We start from the raw sequence: 22,461 nt of genomic DNA on the forward strand, positions 1-22,461 counted from the left end.
CTCAAAATTTCGATCCTCTATATTTGCATAGGTCAGTATAATAATAAACCAATTAAAAACCAGCAAAAAAAGAATCTGATGCAATAAGTTGTTTCAGGCAGTTTAGGACATGGCCATGAACTTGTACCTTTACATGTGAGTTTAGGAACACTTCTTACATACATACATACATACATACATACATACATACATACATAAAATACAATATAAGTTTTTTTTAAAAGATTTTTATTTATTTATTCATTAGAGACACAGAAAGAGAGAGAGAGAGACTGAGAGAGAGAGAGAAGGAGAAGCAGGCTCTCGATCCCGGGACTCCAGGATCATGCCCTGGGCTGAAGGCAGGTGTTAAACCACTGAACCACCCAGGGATACCCACAATATAGGTTTAGTAATATACTTTTATAGGGAAAGTAAAACAGGGTTTTACGTTTTGTGAAACTTGTAGCAATGAAGTGAAACTTTTGTGAAACTTGTAGCAATGAAGTGAAACTTTTGTGAAACTTGTAGCAATGAAGTGAAAGGGGAAATTAAATTTGCTAATTAAAGTTTAACAATGGATCTTGTGGATTAAACAGTGTCTTTGGTTTAGAACAGTCTCCAGACGTATTAGGCAATTCAAAATTAGAGCCCTGACGGGGATCCCTGGGTGGCTCAGCGGTTTAGCGCCTGCCTTTGGCCCAGGGCGCGATCCTGGAGTCCCGGGATCGAGTCCCACATCAGGCTCCTGGCATGGAGCCTGCTTCAAAAAAAAAAAAAAAAAAAAAAAAAAAAAATTAGAGCCCTGAAAGAGCTATCATATATCAGAAGGAAGTTTCCTCCCTCTTCCCAGTTAAAATGGTGTCTGGCTGAGATGTGTTCCTGCTGCTAATAACTGTGGAAAGTTGGGCTGGAATTTGTTGAAAATTATAGGAGGCATTTTTTTTCTTCTGTTTTCTAGTAAGGGTTAATGTTTTTGGCTGAGCTTCTTCCTCTGACCCAATGCCTACCATTCCAAAGTGTTTGTCCCCACCTCATTCAGGGGTTACTTAAGTATGAGTTCTGATAAATCTTTAGCTTGAGTGATTCATCCCATACTCTTTGTTTCCACAGCTGCTACATAGTAGTTTTGAGACTTTTCCTTTCAAATACTACATGTTTTTCCAGAAAATAGAGAAGGGATGCATCATAATTCATTCTAAAAGACCAAGAGTACATTTACACCAAAGCCAGATGAAGCTCTCGTGAGAAAAGCAAAAACAGATCAAAAGCCCTTATTAATATTGATGCAAAAATCATCAACAAAATATTAGCATACTAAATCCAGCAACATATAACTAGGATTATATATCATGACCACGTGAGATTTCTCCCAGGAACTTAAATTTGCCTAACATTTGTAATTTAATTAATTAAATATACTAAATTAAAGGAATAAAGAACAAATATCACATGATCTTCTAAATCTCAAGAATAGAGCATTTGATCAACTACAACATGCATTTATGATAAAACCCCACAATAAACTTAGAACAGAAGGAAAATTTCTAAGCCTGACAAAGGACTATGAAAAACCTACATCAAATTTACTTAATGTTGGAAGCCTGAATGCTTTCCCCTCAAATGGGAAAGAAGTCAAGGAGGTCTACTCTTGTTACTTCTGTTTGACTCTGTCCTAAAGATTCTAACCAGTACAATCAGCTGAAAGGAAAAAAAAAATGCATTCAGATTGGAAACAAAGGAGTAAAGGTAAAATAAAATTGTCAGATCAGTCACGTTTGTATGTTTTTGTTCATTGTTTCAAATTATGAGAATAAAATATACTTAGTACGTAAAATATGGAAGACTAAAAAAATCGACAAAGAAAAATGGCCCATATTTACACTGCCCAGAATATGCCTAAATAAACATTTTGGCATTGTCTTAGTCTGTTTGGGATGCTATAACAAAATACAGCAGATTGGGTAGCTTATAAACAACACAGATTTATTTTTCACAGTTCTGGAGGCTGGAAGTCCATAGAGATATGAGCGCCCACATAGTTGGGTGAGGGCCCTCTTCTGGGTCATAGACTTCTCACTGTAAGTCACATATGGGAAGGGCCGAAGGACCTCTGTCTGATCTCTCTTAGAAGAGCACTAATCCCATTCATGAAAGCTCCACCTCATGATCTAATCAAATCCCAAAGGCCTCACCTCCTCACATCATCACTCTGGGCTTTAGGATTCCAACATGTGAATTTTGGAAGGACCAAACATTGAGACGATAGAAGGCATATTTCATTTTTTCTAAGAAAGTTATTTTCTGCATAGTCAGCGTTGTATGATATAGGACAGTTTTCCATACATAATAGTAAAAAAAATTGAAATCCAATTATTAATGAATCCAATTATTAATCCAATTAAATGAAATTATAATTATTAATGCATTTATAAAACCTAATTCAGATATTCTCCATTGTTGACCCTTTGGTTTCTAATGCTGCCTCTATAAATCATACAATGATTAATCTATCTTATATACATTTTTTCTCATTTTAGAGTAATTCCTTGAGATTTCTAGAATGTGATTGGGACTAATATACAAAAGCACTTGCTGTAGATTGTCAAATCATTTTCCAGGATGCTTTTGATCAGCATATTTGCTAACAGTATTTGCTAATACTGTTAGCATCACACAATCTCCAGTGTCATATATATAATTTAACTTTTACTAAATTAAATACAAAGTTGATGCTCTTCCAACTTAGTATTATTATGATAACTAATGAAGTCTTAAAATATATGCATTAGACATTCATCTGTTTTTGTTGTTGTTGTTAAATAACAGAGAAGTCTGTGAAACAGTTGTAAGGTTTAAGAAATCACTATAGAGTGAAGACTCAGATAACCATCAGTCAGGTCAAGAAAGAGAAATCACCAGTCCTTCAGAAATCATCAGCCACAACTCCTTCCTTACCATCTAAGAATAACAACTAATCTGACTGCAATGGCCAATTCATTTTTTTCTACTTTTTGTCGTATTTTTACTATCCCATCGTTGGGATATGCATCACAAAACCTAATGTTTAACTTGCTATACTTTGGATGGAACTCAACAAACTGGGGTGATATATTGCGTAATCTATTGTATTTGAGCTTCTTTCAAATCCTACATACACAGTCATGTAGAATTCACCCATGTTATGTAATGCTATAGTTTATTTTTCTGCATAATTTCATTGTATATATACATTACTTTTTTCCATTTCTACTACTGATGGATATCTTAAAAGTTCCCAGTTTGGACTATGAAAAATAAAGGATCTATTAATTATTCTTGTAAATGCTTCTTGGTGCATTCACACATGCATTTTTATTGACTACATACCTACCTAGGTGTGGGTTTGCTGAGTAGGAGCAGTTGTGCCTGTTCATCTTTAGTAGATGATGCTGGACTTTTTACAAAGTGTATATGTCAATTTCCTCTGCTTCCAAAAACATGTAAAAGCTTCCCTTGGTGTAAATCCTTGCCATGCCTCATCTTGTCCATCTTTTTCCTTCTTTGGATCGTGATGGTAATATATTGCTACTGTAATATACACTTCTGGCCTTAGACTTATTGGCCACTTGGCTATCCTCTCTACTCTCTTTTATAAAAACTTATATGTCATCTTCTTTTTCTTGTCAATTGGTAAACAAACTAAATATAAAGTCTGTCTCTTGTATATGATGCTAATATCTAATATCTTCTCCCACTCTGTGGCTTATATTTTCTATCTCTGAATTGCATCTTTTGATGTTAAAAATATAGTCAAATATACATAACTTTTCCCTTAGGTTCATATTTATATCTCCTTTAAAAATATTCCTACCAAAGATCATAAAAGTATTTCTATATAAAATTGCAAAAACTTACTGTTTTGCCATTCTTACTTATTTAAGAAAGTCTTTAAATATTATACAAGAGATATAGAGCCCAAATACACCAGTATAACTTTGGATTTCCTGATTTTGCACAAATCGAGTTTACTTTCTTCTAGTTCATTGCTTGACAGCAATATATCATTCCCTTAATGTTCGATTTCCACAGTTAATTAATAAAAGTCCCAGTTAGTGACCTTTGTTTGTATTGCAGGTGTGTGTGGTGAAACCAGGGACAGAAAAGTGAAATTTTTTTCTCAAGCAATAAGGACACACTGAGGTAAGCTCGACTACCTCATTTGTGCTACAGTCCTATGGAAGAATAAACCACTCAGTTACGTTGACACTCCTGCTGTATAATCAATGCAATCCATAATGAGCACAGACAGCAGTGTAAATATCACACTGCAACACATGTCAAGGAAAACAATTCTTAAAAAAACACCCATTTTCTCTAATGTGTTTCTATAGGAACTGAAATTGGATGTCAGCCTGATGCCTGTAAATAGATTATTTTTGAATCTGAAGGTCTATGCTGGAAGAAGCCATTAGTTCTCAATCCTGAACAAATCATGCTGGATCATGAAAAGTGGTCTGGTGACAAATTGATCTGGTTATTGTATTTTAGAGTCTAAAAACTATGGAAGCAAGAGTTGTAATTAAACATCTTTTTATTCAAGCACATGGTGAAAAGGTCACTTTAGTTTTCAGTCAAGAATATGGATCTGAATTCATTAATATTCATTCATCATCAAACATTCATTGAATGCTAAGTATGCATTTACTGCAGTCACTCTGTTGTCCACGAGAGTTCCAGAAACATCTATTATTGCCCTTAAGGACCTCTTAGTTTGCTATAAACGTATCTTCTGTACCGGAAAGATTGCATTTTCAATAATCTGCTCCAATTGTGTGTGTGTGTTAGTGTGTGCATGCACGCACACATTTCCTAATGAGGGCTTATCTGAGTGTGTCTCAAGATAACAATAAAGATTGAATTAATAATTGATTTTAAGGCTCTGATGAACTTATAAATTAGAAGTCAGTGTAGTACTTTATCCATTTTAAAAAGTAATCTTGCAATATTTTCATTATGCAAGATAAGGCACCAGCTATTTTCCAATTTTGAAAACGTATATGAAGGACCATATTCAATATTTTAAAGCAATTTGACCGATTAAGTATTTAAAACTCATCAAGGCATTTCTAAGCAGACAAATGTATTCTTTCATATTTTCATAACACAATTATACTCCATTAAATAACTTCTATATAATATGAAATAAATTTTTTTTGTGAATTTGTGAGTGTGTAGCAGTAAATCAATAGCAGAAAGCGCAGAGCATTAGATGTTCATTCTGATGACTGGATTTTTCTTTTCAACTATGAAATTTTCCTTTTCTCTAAAAATATTAACACATTTTGTTCTTTCTGATCTTGTTCTTACACTTATCTTCATCTTGCATAATATGTATTTCCCCTATTTATTTGATTTATTGTCAGCCTCCATGTACCCCCATTGGATTGTAAGCTTCAGTGGAGCAGAAAATATTGTCTCTTAGCACACAGTTTTGTTCCTACCACTCATAAAAATGCCTGGTACATAGTGAGAGCTCATACTTTTCAGTGAATACATTTGAGTGACTGAATTAAAAAATCTAGGAATAATTTCCAGAGTAATAAAAATTTTCTCCTCACTAGCAACTGTCCAGGTTGCCCTCTTGTTTAGCTAACTACTGGATAGCATCAGAAAATCCTATTTCTTTATGCTTCCTGGATTGAATATAGGTACTCTATAGTCAAAGAGCTGTTTGTACTACAAGTTATTACCCTAGCTCTCTTGTATAGTAAGAAATGTGGGATGGTATCAGCTTTTGGAAAATTTCCCCAATGTTCTAGGGGGGGCATATACATGGTTACCATATTACCACATGTGGACCAAATAGAGAAGGGATGAGGAATCTGTCCAAAGCTCCACTGAAGAAGTTAGCTAAAGACCTATTTTATTGGGTATCATTGTTTCTAACATATACCAGAATTATTTGGTACAAATAAATATGCTCATTTTAAACATGGCCTGTCATTCTATGGATAAATCAAGTGACAATTTTTGAAAAGAGAGAAATAAGCCATCTGTTGTTCATGTCAATGAGAGTCTGCTCTAGATTAATGTGTCTTTCCATATAATGACTACTTTGGGGTAACTAAAGCAGTAGAAAACTGTCTCAGTCCTTTGTTACTGCGTTTATCTTGCTCTTCTTTTTAAACAAGACTGAGCAATTTCCTGCCTGATTTCCTCAGAAGACCTATTAATAATTACCTTTTCCTTCTTGCCCTAGAAGTCACCTCCACTTTAATCATTAAGCCTCTGATTAAATGACAATATTTTATCACTAAGGAGTGTAATGTTTGGAACCAAAGAGCTTAAATCTGTGAAGAGTGTGAAGTAACATGTGTCACAGCAGTCATGTTACTAAATAACTATGGATGGGATTTAAGAAGTGTGGCAAATTGTATACTTTTAGGAAATATGTTTTATTGACTTTGTGCTTTACAGAGAATATGAATCTTTGGGATTTTCTTAAATTGCTTTGCGAGCATTATTTTGCCAAAATTATTAAAGTCATAGTTAACAGATGTTTTATCTAAACCACACAAATCAATTCCAAAAGATTATTGGAATTCTATGGCTCCATTTTATATAATATTTGCTAGAGTTTCTTATTCAGGTAAGAGGGATAACTAGATCATGTAGTCTTCTGTAGAATTTATTTTGTTTCTATTTTGATGTATATTGTCTGCACATAGTTTTAAAAAGTAGTCAAAGGCCCCCCCCCCAAAAAAAAACAGTTCCCCCACACTACCCGTAACACACTCACTTTCCAAGCTTTAAAACATTTTCAATTTTTTATCTGTTCTGATGTAAACATAGCAGTTGCAAAAAGAAAAAAATAGGCTTGTGCTATTTTTTTTTCCTACATACATTACCTATCGTCTACTACCGAAGAGATAAATTCTTTTAAATTTATTGCTGAGAAAAGATGCACTGGAGATCAGCTTTTGAGATCTTGCAAATCTGAAAACATTCTCATTTTACTTTCACATTTGATTGGTTGCTTGTCTGGTTTAGATTTTCAGTTGCAAGTAAATTTGCTTTAGAATTTCTAAGTCATTCTCATTCTGGTCCTTCACTTGAGGACCAGAACTTAGTTCTCTCATTTTGCAGGCTTTTAGCATATTCTTTTTAGCTTTATTGGTTTGCAATTTCACAAATGATGTGCCTTTTTGTGTGTATATGTCTTTTATCTGCTGAGCATTTTATACACCTTTTCAGTGTGAAAACTCGAATTCGTTAGTTATGCAACTATATTTTTTAAATGTAATTTTAAAATAATTTCTTCAGCTCCATTTTTCTTCTTTTTTTCCCTTTCTGTAACTCATGTTGGTTAGACTAACTATATTATGTAACTTTCCTGTCATCTCTCTGTTATTCTGTGTGACAGTATTTTCTGAATTTTCCCATCTGTCTAATGGTTTTTGAGTCTGTAATTTGTTTTTTTTTTTTTTAATTTCCAAAGGCTCTTTGTTATTATCTAAATGTTCTTTTTTACCTTTTTAGTAATAAACGGGTCATTTGTAAGGAACAAAATATCTTCTTCTGTGAGTATATTAACTATAAATTTTTCTTATTGTTTGTCCTTTTTTTCATTTGTTTTAATTTCTTCTCAGGTTAAGAAGTTTTGTTTACTGAAGTGTCTCAGTTTTTAGAACAGCAGTTGGTCAACAAATATTTGTTGAATAAATAAGTGAATGGATGGATGAATATTTGGCAGTCTTTCTTACTTAAAAATGAGATAGTGAAAGTCTAGTTCATGGGGTGACCTAGTCAACATCTGTTTTACAGTAAAGAAGTCACAGGGAAAGAGCTGGACCATTTGGTTTAATGAGCCTCAGACGCTAATGTCTATAGACCTTTTCTCTTGGTCCTGTTCCTAAAAGCATTTTCTAATCTCTGGCTTGATGGAAGTGAAGGTAGGCAAGTCTGCCTTCTCAGATCTTTTTTTTTTTTTTTTTTTTTTTTCTTCTCAGATCTTTAACCTGAGTGGGGAAAAGATGCTAGAAGGTCTCATCTTCTTCCTTATCTAGACTTTCACTTAATCCCAGTGTTTTCAGAATGGCGGCTCACCTGATTAGCCTGAAAGGGTACCTGTCACTATATCCAGTCTCTGGTTCAGTTTTTCTAGGTAGTGAAGCCCCACTGTCTGCTGGGCTGTGCTGGAGGGGTTTCTCTTCTATGGATGGGGTGAGAGATGAGATTTAGAGATTACATGCTTCCTGTACCCACCTTCAACTATGCATATACAGATTTCAGCACCACTTTTCACCCAACTCTCAAAGCAGGTGAAAGATTTAGTGTATAAAATTAGAGGATGCTTAGTTACATTTGAATTCCAGGAAACAGTGAAATTTTTTTTACAATAAGTATGTCCCATGAAATATTTGGGACAGGGATCCCTGGGTGGCGCAGCGGTTTGGCGCCTGCCTTTGGCCCAGGGTGCGATCCTGGAGACCTGGGATCGAATCCCACGTCGGGCTCCTGGTGCGTGGAGCCTGCTTCTCCCTCTGCCTATGTCTCTGCCTCTCTCTCTCTCTCTCTGTGACTATCATAAATAAATAAAAATTAAAAAAAAAGAAATATTTGGGACATATCTGTGCCAAAAACTGTTATTTACTTTTCAAATTTAACTTAGTGTCTTCTGTTTTACATGGCAACTCCACCAGATTCACCAATTGCCTTCAAGTCCTAATCTCTTCTGGAGTATTTTGCTAAATCATTGAATCGGGTTTTATGAGCATTCCCCTATGCTGGTATTATCTAGGTTTCAACTTTCTGTGCTCTGAAAGTCAGCATGAGTCCACACACTTTGCATCTACCTAAAATATTATTGATGTATTTTACCTGTGTTCTTTTCCTTTCTCTTCCCTGTGTGTCCTAGACTATATACTTTTTGTTCATTGATTGTCTTTTTATTTGTTGTTGGAGTTTTTGGACAAAGTGACGATGAACAAATGCATTTCATATGACAAGTTTACCTGGAGGCCTTTGTGATTATTTTAAAACTTTGAGGTTTAGTTTCCAAAATATTCCTTCACATAATATTTTGCATTTTTCCAGAATAATTATCAAGAAGTCAATGAATGCCCAGAACTAATATTTTTACAATGTTGTGATGTTTCTCTTGGTTTTATGTGCAAATTGTAAAAGGAAGCCTATGGAAAACTTTTATTTTCACATCCAATTAAACTATTTAAACTCAATAATTAAGTACTTTGACTTGATGAAATTGTTTATGTTTTTTAATGATTTATTTACTTTAGAGAGAGGGTGATTAGAGGAGGGGACAGAGGGAAAAGGAGAGAGAATTTCAAGCAGTTCCCTGCTGAGTGTGGATCCTGACACATGGCTCTCACAACCTGTGAGATCATGGCCTGACCCAAATCACAAATGGGACACTTAACCAACTGAGCTACCCAGGCACCCTTGCTTAATTAAATTTAATACGGGCTACTAAATTATATGATGTACGTATGTGGAAAAGAGAAATAATTTTGATATGCATGCTTCTTATTGCACAAACAAGGATGCAATCAGCAGTTTCAAACCTAAACAATAAAGTCAGGATTGATTTTACACTGTCAAAGAAATCTTTAACAACAGAAAAGATTTTCATTTATTTGCACCTAGTAAACTCAAATATACATGAGCATGTTTAGTAAATTAAATGGAAAGATTGTTTTATGTGCCTTAAGGAGACATTATAGTACATGTTCTAAAAGATAAATGAAGAGAGTTGAAATACAGCATAAGATTGAGCATTTGTCAAATCAAAATTGAAGGTAGCAGCTAGTAAATTGGATTTTCTTTTACAGTAATGTGTAGTTCACCTTCTATCACTGTAACAAATATTATAATATATACTTTACAACATCGTATCTTTCATCTACTTTTGTTGCTGAAATTTTAAGAATAAGATGGGTCTTTAGTGTTGCTCGACCACAATTCACTGTTAAGCATGCAAAGTGTGTTTCCTTAAGGATGTGTTTTTCCACAGAGAAAATATTAGCCATCAATTGTCAACTCAGATACAGAATAAATAGCACTATCAGTACTCAGTTCAGGTTCAAAGGAGTCTCTGAATTGTGGTATTGAGTCAGCTAGAGGTACTAATCATCTCAGGGCTCAGCTGTTCTCAACTGCAGGGAAAGACAACTTGGGTATTTCATTGAATCTTTTTTTCTCCCAGATGCTAAAGAATAAATGGAAGAACAGGAAAAGAACACTTCTTTGTTCATCAAATCACAGAAAGTGTCTGCTAACTCAGGTGGTATGTAAGAATACATTACAATTGAGTAAAAAAGGAAAAAAAAAACAAAAAAAAAACCCACACCCAAAAAAATCCATTTTCCCCAGGAATTTTAAAACATTTATATTGTGATTTTGGGGTATTTGACAAACAGATACTAACTGATTTATGATCAGTGATGAAAAATATCTGATGACTTTCGCCTCCCCTGCAAGAGATAGAAAATCCAGTTTTTGTGGGACTGGATTTCTTAAGCTAATGTGATATTTGATACAAAGAATTCTAAAAATTGAAATAGCACCCAGTGCTGAAAGGTAAAAAGTGCATATTTTTATGGAGTTATTTTTCTTTTCAAAGAGGAAGCTTAGTGTTAATTGTTGAGTTTCTGCTATGCACTAACGTGTAATCTGCTGGTGTTGGACTAGTTCACTTTCCGTACCTCTCACAACCCTCTCCATATGGTGAATATTTTTACTGTCATTTTAGAGACCAGAACAATGAGTTTTAGTGAGGTTATAAGCAGCCTTTCAGAGTCATCAGCTAATAAGTGCTGCAGAACAGATTTGAGCCAAGATGACCTGATGTGAAAGCCATGCTTGTATATTACAGTAAGAGTCACATGCAGAACAATCAATCAATCATCCATTCATCCATTTTGGAGAAGGACAAATCCTTTTAAGTATTTAAATATCCACCTGTCTGGTGATTGATAAAGATTTTTAAATTGTTATTTATCTGAAAGCTTGGGGGGGGGTTATTTATGGTAATTGGAATACTGAAATGTTTTAAATGATCCTGAAAAAACTAAATTTATTCCTTCATTGAGGAACTGGGTTATAACACAAAGAGAGGAGGGAGAGCAATGATAAATAGACTAGATAGACAGAGAGATGATAGATAAATGGTAGCTAGATGATAGAGAAACATAGAGATGACATTTAGAGGAATTGCTATGACGACTCAGGAGACACATGTGTTAGTGAAAGGAAATTGCCCATATGGTGCCTCTTCCAGAGACTTCAGTAAAGATTTAAATTACTCTATAACATTAATTACTTTTAACATTGCTTTTGAATATGACACCATTTTGTTACTAACCATAAGGAAGCATAGATTTTATTAGGGCAATATTGAGTGTTTATTAGATGCCAAGTATGATCTTAGATGTTAGGAATACAAAGATGAAAAAAAAAATGAAGCAAAACAAACCCATGATCCCTGCCTTCCGGAAGATTTCAGTTTAGTAAGGGAGGCATATGTGTAATAAAGAAATAATCATGCAAATCATAGTAGAGTCACAATTTTCATAAGGGTTCTGGAGGAAAGATAACAGTACACTTTAAGTAAAGATATGGGCAGGGAGATATTTTGAGGATATTATATTTAAACACAAAACTGACAAAGTATAAAGAGTTAAAGCACCAGGAGAAGTCTTCCCTGGTGTTTCAGTATTGACCTCTCTGAGGCAAGAGAGTATCCTCTCTCCTATCAGATGATCTGCTTTAGGGACGGAGGAAACAAGTGCAAAGATGCTGAGAGGAGAACATGGTTGTGTGCCCAGAGAAGCTAATAAACCAATGATACTGGAGTAATGAAAGATGGATGATTTCAGAGACAAAGGCAGGAATAGTATTAGGTTAGGCTTTATCAAGATTTTCTAAATTATTCCAAGTACTACAGAAAGCCTTTGAATGTTGAGAACAGAGAAGTCATATGATCCAGTGAAATTTTTCAGTGGAATGGCTGTGTGGAAAAGAGCCTCCAGGGGCCAGGATGAAGCAAAGAGATTGGCCATGAGGCTGATGTGATTGTGGAGAGAGGAGTGATGGTGCTCAGTCCAAGGTGCTAATACAGGAACAAGTTAGGAAGTGAGAAGTAGTTGGACTCATGAGATATATTGTAATTAGAACTGATAAAATTTTGTTAAGAATTAAACATGAGATGAGAGAAAATATATAAGTATCAAAGGAGTTTTGATAGAAAAATATAGCAGTGACTATTAGGGATTTCGTTATTTTCTTATTCTATTTATTTTGTTCTATTCTATTCTATTTTATTATGTTTTATTTTGAGGAAAGCTATTAAGCATGTTTGGCAGCTGGTAAGAATGAGTCTGTACAGAGGAGGTAAAAATTAATTTGAAGGAGAGAAGGGAGATAATTCCGAGTTGAACTCTTTAGTAGCAGGAAGTGATAGGACCTATTAAAAATCAGTTGTTTATCTTAAGTAATGGCACAGGCAGTTCATCTGGTTTAATTGAAGAGAAATACATCTATGCATGTGCTTATTGAAAGTAGGAAGATGGAAAAGGTAACATTGATTATTTTATTTCCGTGAATATCTAAGCAAGGTCAATGGCTGAATGAGGGAGTGAAGATTCGGGTAAAAAGCAAGAAAAAATGTGAAATGTATAGTTTGGAAAGAGGGATTGTGAATTTGCTTGCAGCATAGGATAATATTAGCGTAAGGATATCAGGATGTAAGACTACTTTTCTGAGCTAACATAACAAAACACTTGTTTCCCAGCTAGATTTAAATTTTTGTCCCTAATACTTGAAAACTGTCCCTAATACTCAAAATACTGGTGTCTACTGAGCACGTGAAATGTCACATGTGTTATTTGTGTGCATGTGTATGTGTGCACATGTTTGCACACATGTGTGCACACTTCATGTGTTATGAGCAGGGAGGATTCCAGGCATATTGCATGTATGTTGGATTGTATTTTCAATTGCATAAATGAGACTATTTTGCACCAGACTGTTTTGCACCAGAGTAAAACTTTAGAGACAAAGTGTGAGGGAGCACATGTACACACAGTTTTATAGGAAAGGGGATAAACTAAGATTAATGTATTTATCAAAGGCTTATAATGTGTCAGGTGCTTCATGAGTGGCACGTTTCATTTAATCCTGGCAACATGACTAGGATAGGCATTGTTATTCCCTCTTTGAAAAGCACAAGAAAATTGGAGTTAAGGAGCACAGAACCAGAAAAGTGGCAGATGCAAGATTGAAAACCCAGTCTATTTTCCTCCAAAAACTGTGTGCTTTTCAACTATTTCACGTTGCATTATTATTTTCCATAAAGACAAGTGTTAAGTGTTTCTAGAGGCAGATCTCTTCTAAATCCCAGGGTTTCCCATAAATCAGATACACCAGTCCCACTTGGGGGCTCCAAAGTCTTGCCTTCATTACTCAATCTCACTTTTTTCCTATTACCTCTATGAAAAAGTGACAAAAAGGCAAGACCCGATTTCAGAACTATCTTTGGATACACGTGCAAAACAAATGAATTGAGGGCAGAAGGGGAAAGTCTTGTCAGAGCCACTCTGATCCTTTGGGCTTGGGCTTCCTTGGGTAGTGACTGGGTCATGAGCTAGGCCAAGCCTCCACACCGAGTTCAAAACAATCATTCTTTGAAGTTGTGTATTTTCAGGAACATTTCTTTCTTCCTTTATAGGCTTACAGGAATGAAAATCTGTTAGATGACACGCAACCTGCCCTTTCAAAGCTCCTCAAGGACCCTGGGGATTTTGCAGCCATCTGGAATTTGCTGTCATGCTGTGATTTCTGCAGGTTTGTTTAACTTTTAATCTCTCTAGTCACATCTTTTATTATTCACTCTATGCATAATTTTTGCATTATATAGTCTTTTTTTAAGAAACAGTGGGCTGAAATTGCTCAATTTAATCACAAATGTGACTCTGAAAGGACTCAATGTCTTAAAAGTTATTTCCCTACTTCCTCACATTTAAAAAAAATAAAATGTGTTTTGGCTGCAACATATTTGTTGCTCAGAAATTAAATCCCATCCTCCAAAGGAATGCAGTATAGAGTAGGTTTGAATGAAGGCTACGTGCTTTAGGGATTCATTATTAGCAACCAAGATAACTTCCATTTATCTATTTATTTGCTATCTGCATTTTCCTAGTAGTGCCCTTGGATTTTAGTCATTTATTATGTTTCTAAGCAATAGCATTTTAAGCCCAGAGAGAGAATTGCTGACTATATAATTATGGACCCTAAAAAATGAGTTTGCTGAAGATTAATTAATTACCAGGTAACCGTTTGCCTAAAACTCATCTTTTTTTTGAATACAGTGGCACCTTTTTACCTTTTTTCTTCGCAACAGTTTTCATTTTAAGGGAAGTTTCCATTTTCTTCCCAGAAGTTCAAGGGGTCCCTTGACACCCCACCAACTTTGAGGAGCCTGTATTAGTGCTGCTGCTCAGCATCTCTCACAGGTATGGCTTCACTGAATTGCATGCACCTACTTGCATACTAAGTCATCATCTTTTCTATGACCATTGCTGTGTTTGCTCAATTCTATATCCAAGTATCTCACAATATTATTTGTCACTCTCTGCTTCTCTCAGAATTCTGCTCAAGTCATCGCAGTATCATTTCCAGGGATGGATTCTGACCTCTAGCCCAAACCATTAGTAGAATCCTACTCTGAGCTGAATAGAATATCCTGTCACCACTCTCCTGTCCATTTGACTTATAGCATTTCTCGTGTCTAGGATTGTGTTTTCCTCACCTGCAAGACACCACCAGTTTTGATTCAACTAAATGTCCCTCTCTTATCCCAGTTACTTTAATTTATGTCACCCAGGCCAGAGAACACCCTGATCTTGGCAGATGGTAGAGTTTTCAGCTTTGCTACTGTAACGGATCTAAAGAAGAATTTGTCCACCTGATGATACACACCAAACCACTAAAAATACTGACACTGAGCTTTCACAGTGAAGGAAGATAGGGTTATTTATTGGTGTGATGACACACAGGAGAATGGGGATCTGATGCTCAAAAGTCCTGAACTCCCCCAATGGCTTGCAACTGAGGGTTTTTTAAGGGCAAAAAAATCAATGGTAGGGGTTTAAGGTATGGGTTCTTCTGATTGCTCAAGGATTGGGTAAACTTCAAGATTGACTACCTGGGGATGCCTGGGTGGCTCAGCCACTGGTCATCTGCCTTCTTTCTGCTTAGGGTGTGATCCCAAAATATGGATCAAGTCCCACACTGGGCTCCCTGCAAGGAGCCTGCTTCTCCCTCTGCCTATGTCTCTGCCTCTCTCTCTCTCTCTGTCTCTCATGAATGAATAAATAAATAAAAAGATTGACTAACTGGTAAAGGTCCATCTGGTTTTATCAAGATTATGGTTGGAAAATCATTTCCTTCCCTGGTCCAGGTCTGTAGAACATCTCAGCAACGTGTGTTAGCAATGCACTCTCTGTTAGCAAAAGCAGAAGCCATACCCTTGTGACCATTATGATGGTGCAGTTTATTTCAGTTTTTTTCCCTCGGGCTAGATTTTCATTATCTTCAGGAAAGCATATTCTAAGCCCCTTTCTGATGTTTTCCCAATAATCTCTAAGTACAGGCTGTGTGCCCTCCAGACTTAATTCTATTGGTGGTTTTTCACCACTATCTTGTTTCTGTATACATCAAGTATCCTTAAATGCCTGCCATGCACTGATACAGAGATGCAGACCACACAATTTATACAAATATCAAAAAATAAAAAGGAGAAGGTATTTAATTTTGAGGTAAAGATTCAAAAAAATCAAAGCCATAAATGAAAGATATGGTAAGTCTTATATCGACTTTAAAATATTTTATGAAAAAGAATGTGATTGGAGTCATTTTAAAATGGAGTTGGAATGAGCAGTCATTAGAGAGGAATTGCTTTACTCACCTTTATTTGAACTAGACCAAAATTTTGGACTGGACAAAACAGCAACTGTTTTGCTTCTCAAACAGGCAGTTTGAGAAGTCAGCAGGAAAATGGACATCTTGATCACAAGGCTGATGATTATGGGCTTTCTGCAGATAAAATCAGTAGTTAATTGATTGAGTTTAGCTTGTTAAGACACCCACCAAAGACACCTTCTTTTTCTCTCCTTCAACTTGTGTGTAACTGGTTTCTTCCTTTTTTCCTCATAAGAACCTCCTGCTTAAAAAAAAAAAAAAAAAAAGAACCTCCTGCTTTGGGGGCACCTGGGTGGTGCAATTGGTTAAGGACTGGACTCTTGATTTTGGCCCAGGTTGTGATCTTAGGGTTGTGAAATCAAGCCCTGTGACAGTCTCCATAATCAGCATAGAATCTGCTTAACATTCTCTCCCTTCCTCTCTCTCCCCAACTACTCTCCCCCGCCCCCCCCAAAAAAAAGAAAGAAAGAAAAAATCCTGCTTTCATCCTATAAGCAGGAACATTATTTGAGTTTCTACTGAAATCTGTACTCCTCAGATTACAGTTCTTTAATGCCAAATAAACATTGGTTGACTCTCTGTGGCTCTTTATGTTCAATTTGATAATTTTGTATGACACAAAACTCCAAACCAGTTAAAGGACAGAGAAAGACTAGAGGAAATATTTATGTCAGGGATGCCTGGGTGGCTCAGCAGTTGAGTGTCTGTCTGCCTTTGGCCGAGGGTGTGATCCTGGAGTCCGGGGATCAAGTCTCACATCAGGTTCCCTGCATGGAGCCTGCTTTTCTCTCTGCTTGTGTCTCTACCTCTCTCTGTGTCTCTCATGAATAAATAAATAAAATCTTTAAAAAAAGGAAATATTTATGTCAAATGATGTAATTAGTGTTAAAAAGCAAAAAAGGGAAATCTACAAGTAAATAAGAAAAAGATCATCAATCTAGTAAATATGAGTAAACAGTATAAACAGGTGATCTAAAGAAGACAGTCTACAAAAGCTTAAAAAGATACCTTTGTAATAGGAAGAAACTTGGCGTGCCTGATACCATATTGCTTCTGTTTCCCTTGCTACTGTGACCTACGGTGGAAAAACTTCTGTTTAGCCTTGCAGGTAGGCATGTTAATGATCAAAGAAATTTTACTTACGGCTGAGATTTGTAAAAACTGCTTTTCACCAGAAACTTACCTCACCCAAGGACACAAGGAAGTATATACAGACATGACCATGTTATGTTTAAGATTTACAGAAATGACATGACCAGGTTCCTATATGCAAAGATCAACTGACCAAGGACAAAGATATTCCATGACCTTCTTCCTTCCATGACCTTTACAGACCTCTGTCACCTTTTGATTTTAATCTCCTCCTGTTTCCCTCATTTGCTAACATAAAAGAAGCTTCATGTAAGCAGGCTTTCCAAATAAAGTTGCTTTTATTTTCATACCAACATCTTGCCACTTGACTTTTTGGCCTGTCGTGAAGTGAGCAGAATAAGCTTGGACTCCATTACACCTTTACTTACTGATTCATCACATATTTATAAGTTTTCTATTATGTGTTAGGGACTATGAAAACACTTGAGATAGACAACTAAAAAAACAATGAAAACTCATGCTCTTGTATGGAGGTTAAAAAAGAAATTATCAAGAATTTTTAAAAAAAGAAATTATCAAGAATTAAAAATAAAAAATGAGGTGGAGAAGGTTTCTTTAACAAAGAGCTAATGCAAACAAACTCAGCTCAATCCTGTTATTTTTAGAAATACAAATTAAAGCAATGGGATTCATTCTTCTATCACATTGGAGTAGAGGAATGATATCAAAATTTAGGGAGTGTTCCGGGTTAAATTGTGTACCCCAAAATATATGTTGAAATTTTAATCCTTAATACTTTAGGATATGACCTTACTTGGGTAGAGGATCTTTGCGGAGGTAATCAAGTTAAAATGAGGTCATTAGGTCTAATCCCATATAACTTGAGTCCTCCTAAAAAGGGGAAAATTTGACATAGAAATAGAAATGCACAGAAGGAAGACATGTGAAAACACAGTGAGAAGATGGCCATATAACTGGAATGATGCATTTACAAGCCAAGGAATGCCAAAGATTGCGAACAAACACCAGAAGTTAGACGAGGCAGAGATTCTCCTCTAAAGCTTTCCCAAAGAGCATGGCACTCCTGGTACCTTGATTTTGGACATGTAGCCTCCACAAATATGAGACAAAATTCCTGTTGTTCTAAGCTACCTGGTTTCTGGTACTTTGTTAAAACAGCCCTAGCAAACTAAGACAATGAGTTTGGGGTTATTAGCAGAATCTGTAAAAACTAAAGGACTATTCAAAGGGAAAAGATAGTTACAATATAATTTGAAGGGTGCTCAGATACAGGGAAATAACTTCCCGTGGCAGTTATGCAAAGAGTACCCAATCCATATAGATTGGACAGAGAAAGCTTCTCTCAGGATACATAACCTTGGCAGATATTCAAGGCCTAACCTAGAATTAGATAACATAAGAAGAGGTTGAACATTTGTACAGGCAGAAGGGCAGCAGTGGGAAAGGCATGGAGACAAGAGGACAGGGCTCTCTGGGACTAAAATTATGCAAGCGTTGTTGGAACTGTGAAAAGGTCAGGGTGAGTGAGGTAGGCAGAGGCTTGTCCATGCAAGGCCCTATTTGACAGGCTACGTAGTTGGCAATCACTCTAGGCAATCAAGAATCATCAGAGGAATTCAAGGCAAAAATAACATCTTAGTGCTTCTTGATGACCAAATCCACTTAAGAGATTATACCTTTATGCAGGGATGCTCTGCTCAAGACCACTTAGCAGAGAAGTGAATGGGAAGCTGAAATCCATCCTGTGTTCTACCTCTCAAGCCACTCACCTGATGTATGGAACATGTGACAACTCTTGTCATTTAAAGACGAGGACAACTTTCTTTAGGACCCTGTGCCATTATTGCAAGCATCCACCTATGCCATTGATCAGGCTTTCCTAGAAGTCAGAATAAGTGCTTTTTAGCCAATCATAATGTACTTTTTTTCCACAGTACTCGTAAACTCTTATCACTGACAGTGCCTTTTCCTTTCTGCTCTCAGGAATCAGATGATCAAGACTACTACTTCCTCTGTGATCTGGCCTCAACTATTAGAAAAACAACTTAATTCTTGGGGAAAAGGTCCTCTGCTTCAGAGGATATCACTTTATTTCAATCTTTAATTCATTAAATATAGTTATTTAATTCTGTGTGTCAGAAACTCTACTATGTATGGGGATTCGAAACATATATCTCTGCAGTCTAGAAGTTCAAGGTCAACTTGAGAGAGCTAATAGGGTAAAAATGAACCAGAAGTAGTCTGTATGGGCTGATGTAGTTTTTGGAGTTGAGGTCCAGAGCCGATGGCCAAGAAAAAATTCTTGACAAGTCTTTGGTGCAAAAAGGTGATTTTATTAAAGAACGGGGACAAGACTCATGGGCAGAAAGAGCTGCTGCATGGGGTTGTAAGGAGCAATTGGTCATATACTTTGAGATTGGGGGAAGTAAAGATAAGGGAAGTTCCAAAAGAATTTTCACATATTAAAATACTCACAGAATACCAGAGGCCTTGCTAAAGTCAAGCAAAGGTTGTTTTTCCCTCTGGCAAGACATTAATGTTAAGACAGTTGGAAATTTTCTGGAGGAAGTTATACTCTGCCTGCCTCAAGTATTTGTCAGTGGGTTGCAGGTTATAAGGATATTTAATTTGATCTACATTTCCATCTGCCTTTGTTTCCCATATCTTGGGACACAAAAAGGGGTGTGGAAAAACCTACCATTTCTATAGGTGGAAGAAGACTTTATGATAAAGCTCCAAAAAATATTTAGTGCTTGATTTGAATGTTAATAATATGAGTAGGGTTTTTCTGCTAGCCTGCAAAGAAGGAAAAAGATATTTCAGGCAAAAGAGTCAAGCTGAGGTAAGGAAATGAAACATGGAGCTATGTGGTTTATCCAGAGAAGTTGAAGTCATTTCCAAGACTAGCACCCCAAAAGACAGGGCTATGGAAGGTAGTAAGAAAAGCAGGAAGTAAGTCTGGAGATTTAAGGAGACACAGGTAAAAGAATTGTATATTCTAGGGATGCCTGGGTGGCTCAGCGATTGAGTGTCTGCCTTCAGCTCAGGTCGTGATCCCAGAGTCCTGGGATCAAGTCCCTTATCAGGCTCCTTGTGGGGAATCCTCTTCTCCCTCTGCCTATGTCTCTGCCTCTCTCTCTCTCTCTCTCTCTCTCTCTGCATCTCTCATGAATGAATAAGTCTTTAAAAAAAAGAATCGTATATTCTATCTTTATTGCTTTTGAGAAGATGAAATAAAACTACTTTTTACCCCCCTTTTAGTTCAGATCCAATTGATAATTAATGCATCCTAATCAGATAGGTATAGATAAAGACCAGCTTTATTTTTTTATTTTTTTAAAGATTTTATTTATTTATTCAGGAGAGACAGAGAAAAAGAGAGGCAGAGACACAGGCAGAGGGAGAAGTAGGCTCCATGTAGGGAGCTTGACATGGGACTCGATCCCGGGTCTCCAGTATCATACCTCAGGCTGCAGGCGGCGCTAAGCCATTGCACCACGGGGGCCACCCAAGACCAGCTTTAATACTGATAAACCTGATGTGGAGAATGTGGGACCTGGATCATCATTATCATTCCCCTTTCATGCATAGGCCTGGGGACTGTGATAAAACACTGAGACTGTAGAGAAAGTTTAATACCCAGCATTGTTCTCTGTTGTGATAGGATAAAAGAGAGTGACACCTTCTGTTTTAGCAGCCTTTTTTTTTTTTTGTTTAAGATTTTATTTACTTATTCTTTTTTTTTTAAGATTTTATTTATTTATTCATGAGAGACAGAGAGAGAGAGAGAGAGACAGAGAGAGGCAGAGACACAGGCAGAGGGAGAAGCAGGCTCCATGCAGGGAGCTCGACTTGGGACTTGATCCTGGGTCTCCAGGATCAGGCCCTGGACTGAAGGTGGCGCTAAACTGCTGAGCCACCCGGGATGCCCCTAGCAGTCTCTTAAAATTACAAATGGTGCTTTCTTGCATGTTCTAGAAGTGAAAAAATTCAACATAGGATAGACCCATATTCAACCTCAAATTGCTTTCTAAAATGGTTGCACTGTGGAAGTAATGTGTCTTATGTTTTAAACAAAATTATATTTTGTGGCCCCACTTTTTAGTGAGATCTACACACAGAATAGTGCAAATACATATGTACAAATATGTATTACATACGTATAAATGCTGTGTGATTGCAACACCCATCAAGCAAAAGAAAGTTACTAGCACCTCAGAAGCCTCCCCCTGTGCTCCCACAACATCACAGACCCTTCCTCCCTCCACCCCAGCTAGCTACTATATGACTTTTATGATAATAGCACCTTTTTTTTCATGTATATTTTACAACCTATGAATAGATCCCCAAATAGTATTATTTAGTTTCATTTTTTTTTTTTTTTTTAGAAATCTGTACACATGAGATCATTATGAATGTACTCTTTGGTATCTGACTTCTTTGGCTCAATAATCTGTTGTGAGACACAACCATGTTGCATGTAGCAGTAGCTGACTTTTGTTGTATTTTATTTTTGTTGTTGTATTCCGTATGTTGTTGGATCCTATTATATAAATACATCATAAAATATATACCCCTCTTCCTTGGATGAACATTGGAGCTATATTCTAGTTTATACTGTTTTTGAAAGATGGTATCATGAACTATTTTATATATCCTGGTACATATATGAAAAGTTTCTCTAGAGTGTATTCCTTCCAGTGGACTTGGGGTATGTATACCCTCCACTTACCAAATAATGCCTGTTTTTCCAAATGAGGGTACCAGTTATGCTCAGGTACATGTGCATCAGACTTAGTGCTTCCATCACCAGTTTCAAAACAACTTCTGTGTCTAATCATTACTGATACTCAGAACTGTCAAGCCTTAAACCTTTTAGCTAACCAATGTGTCTCTAGACATGTTTCATTGTCAATTCAGTTAGTATTTTTATGATTACTGATGAGGTTGAGCATCATTTCATATGTTTATTAGCTGTTTGGATAGTCCTGTTTGGGACCTGCTTTTTTGAGACTTTGCCAGTGTTTTAAGGTTACTCTTTCTCCTTCTTCTTCTTCTTCTTCTTCTTCTTCTTCTTCTTCTTCTTCTTCTTCTTCTTCTTCTTCTTCTTCTTCTTTCTTCTTCTCCTCCTCCTCCTCCTCCTTCTCCTCCTTCTCCTCCTCCTTCTTCTCCTCTTCTCTTCTTCTTTCTTCTTTCTTCTTTCTTCTTTCTTCTTCTTCTTTCTTCTTCTTTTTCTTCTTTCTTTCTTTCTCCTCCTTCTCCTCCTTTTTCTTCTTCTTCTTCTTCTTCTTCTTCTTCTTCTTCTTCTTCTTCTTTTCTTCTTCTTCTTCATCAAGGCAGCATCAAAAACTAAATGTGAAAAGCAACACTATTATATTTTTAGAAGAA

The 22,461-nt window shown here is 36.3% G+C and overlaps 1 protein-coding gene across 48 annotated transcripts in view; it reads left to right on the forward strand.

Moving 5' to 3' along the window:
- The window catches only part of LOC144293759 (uncharacterized), a 472,204-nt gene that overhangs the window by 379,236 nt on the left and 70,507 nt on the right, over positions 1-22,461 (forward strand). For 37 of the 48 annotated variants that reach the window (XR_013361003.1, XR_013361004.1, XM_077864835.1 and 34 more), the window contains 4 exons: positions 4,096-4,161; positions 10,187-10,267; positions 13,709-13,824; positions 14,349-14,492. Coding sequence is in view for 2 of the 48 variants with exons in the window: in XM_077864837.1 (XP_077720963.1) it covers positions 4,096-4,108 (13 nt within the window). In the remaining 46 variants the exon portion in view is untranslated. Of the gene's footprint in view, positions 1-4,095; positions 4,162-7,500; positions 7,542-10,186; positions 10,268-13,708; positions 13,825-14,348; positions 14,493-19,056; positions 19,155-22,461 lie in introns of those variants that run through there. The other 11 variants (XM_077864805.1, XM_077864813.1, XM_077864814.1 and 8 more) reach the window with 7 other exon arrangements.

Source organism: Canis aureus, chromosome 22 (genome assembly GCF_053574225.1).
Source record: "Canis aureus isolate CA01 chromosome 22, VMU_Caureus_v.1.0, whole genome shotgun sequence".
NCBI classification, from domain to species: domain Eukaryota; kingdom Metazoa; phylum Chordata; class Mammalia; order Carnivora; family Canidae; genus Canis; species Canis aureus.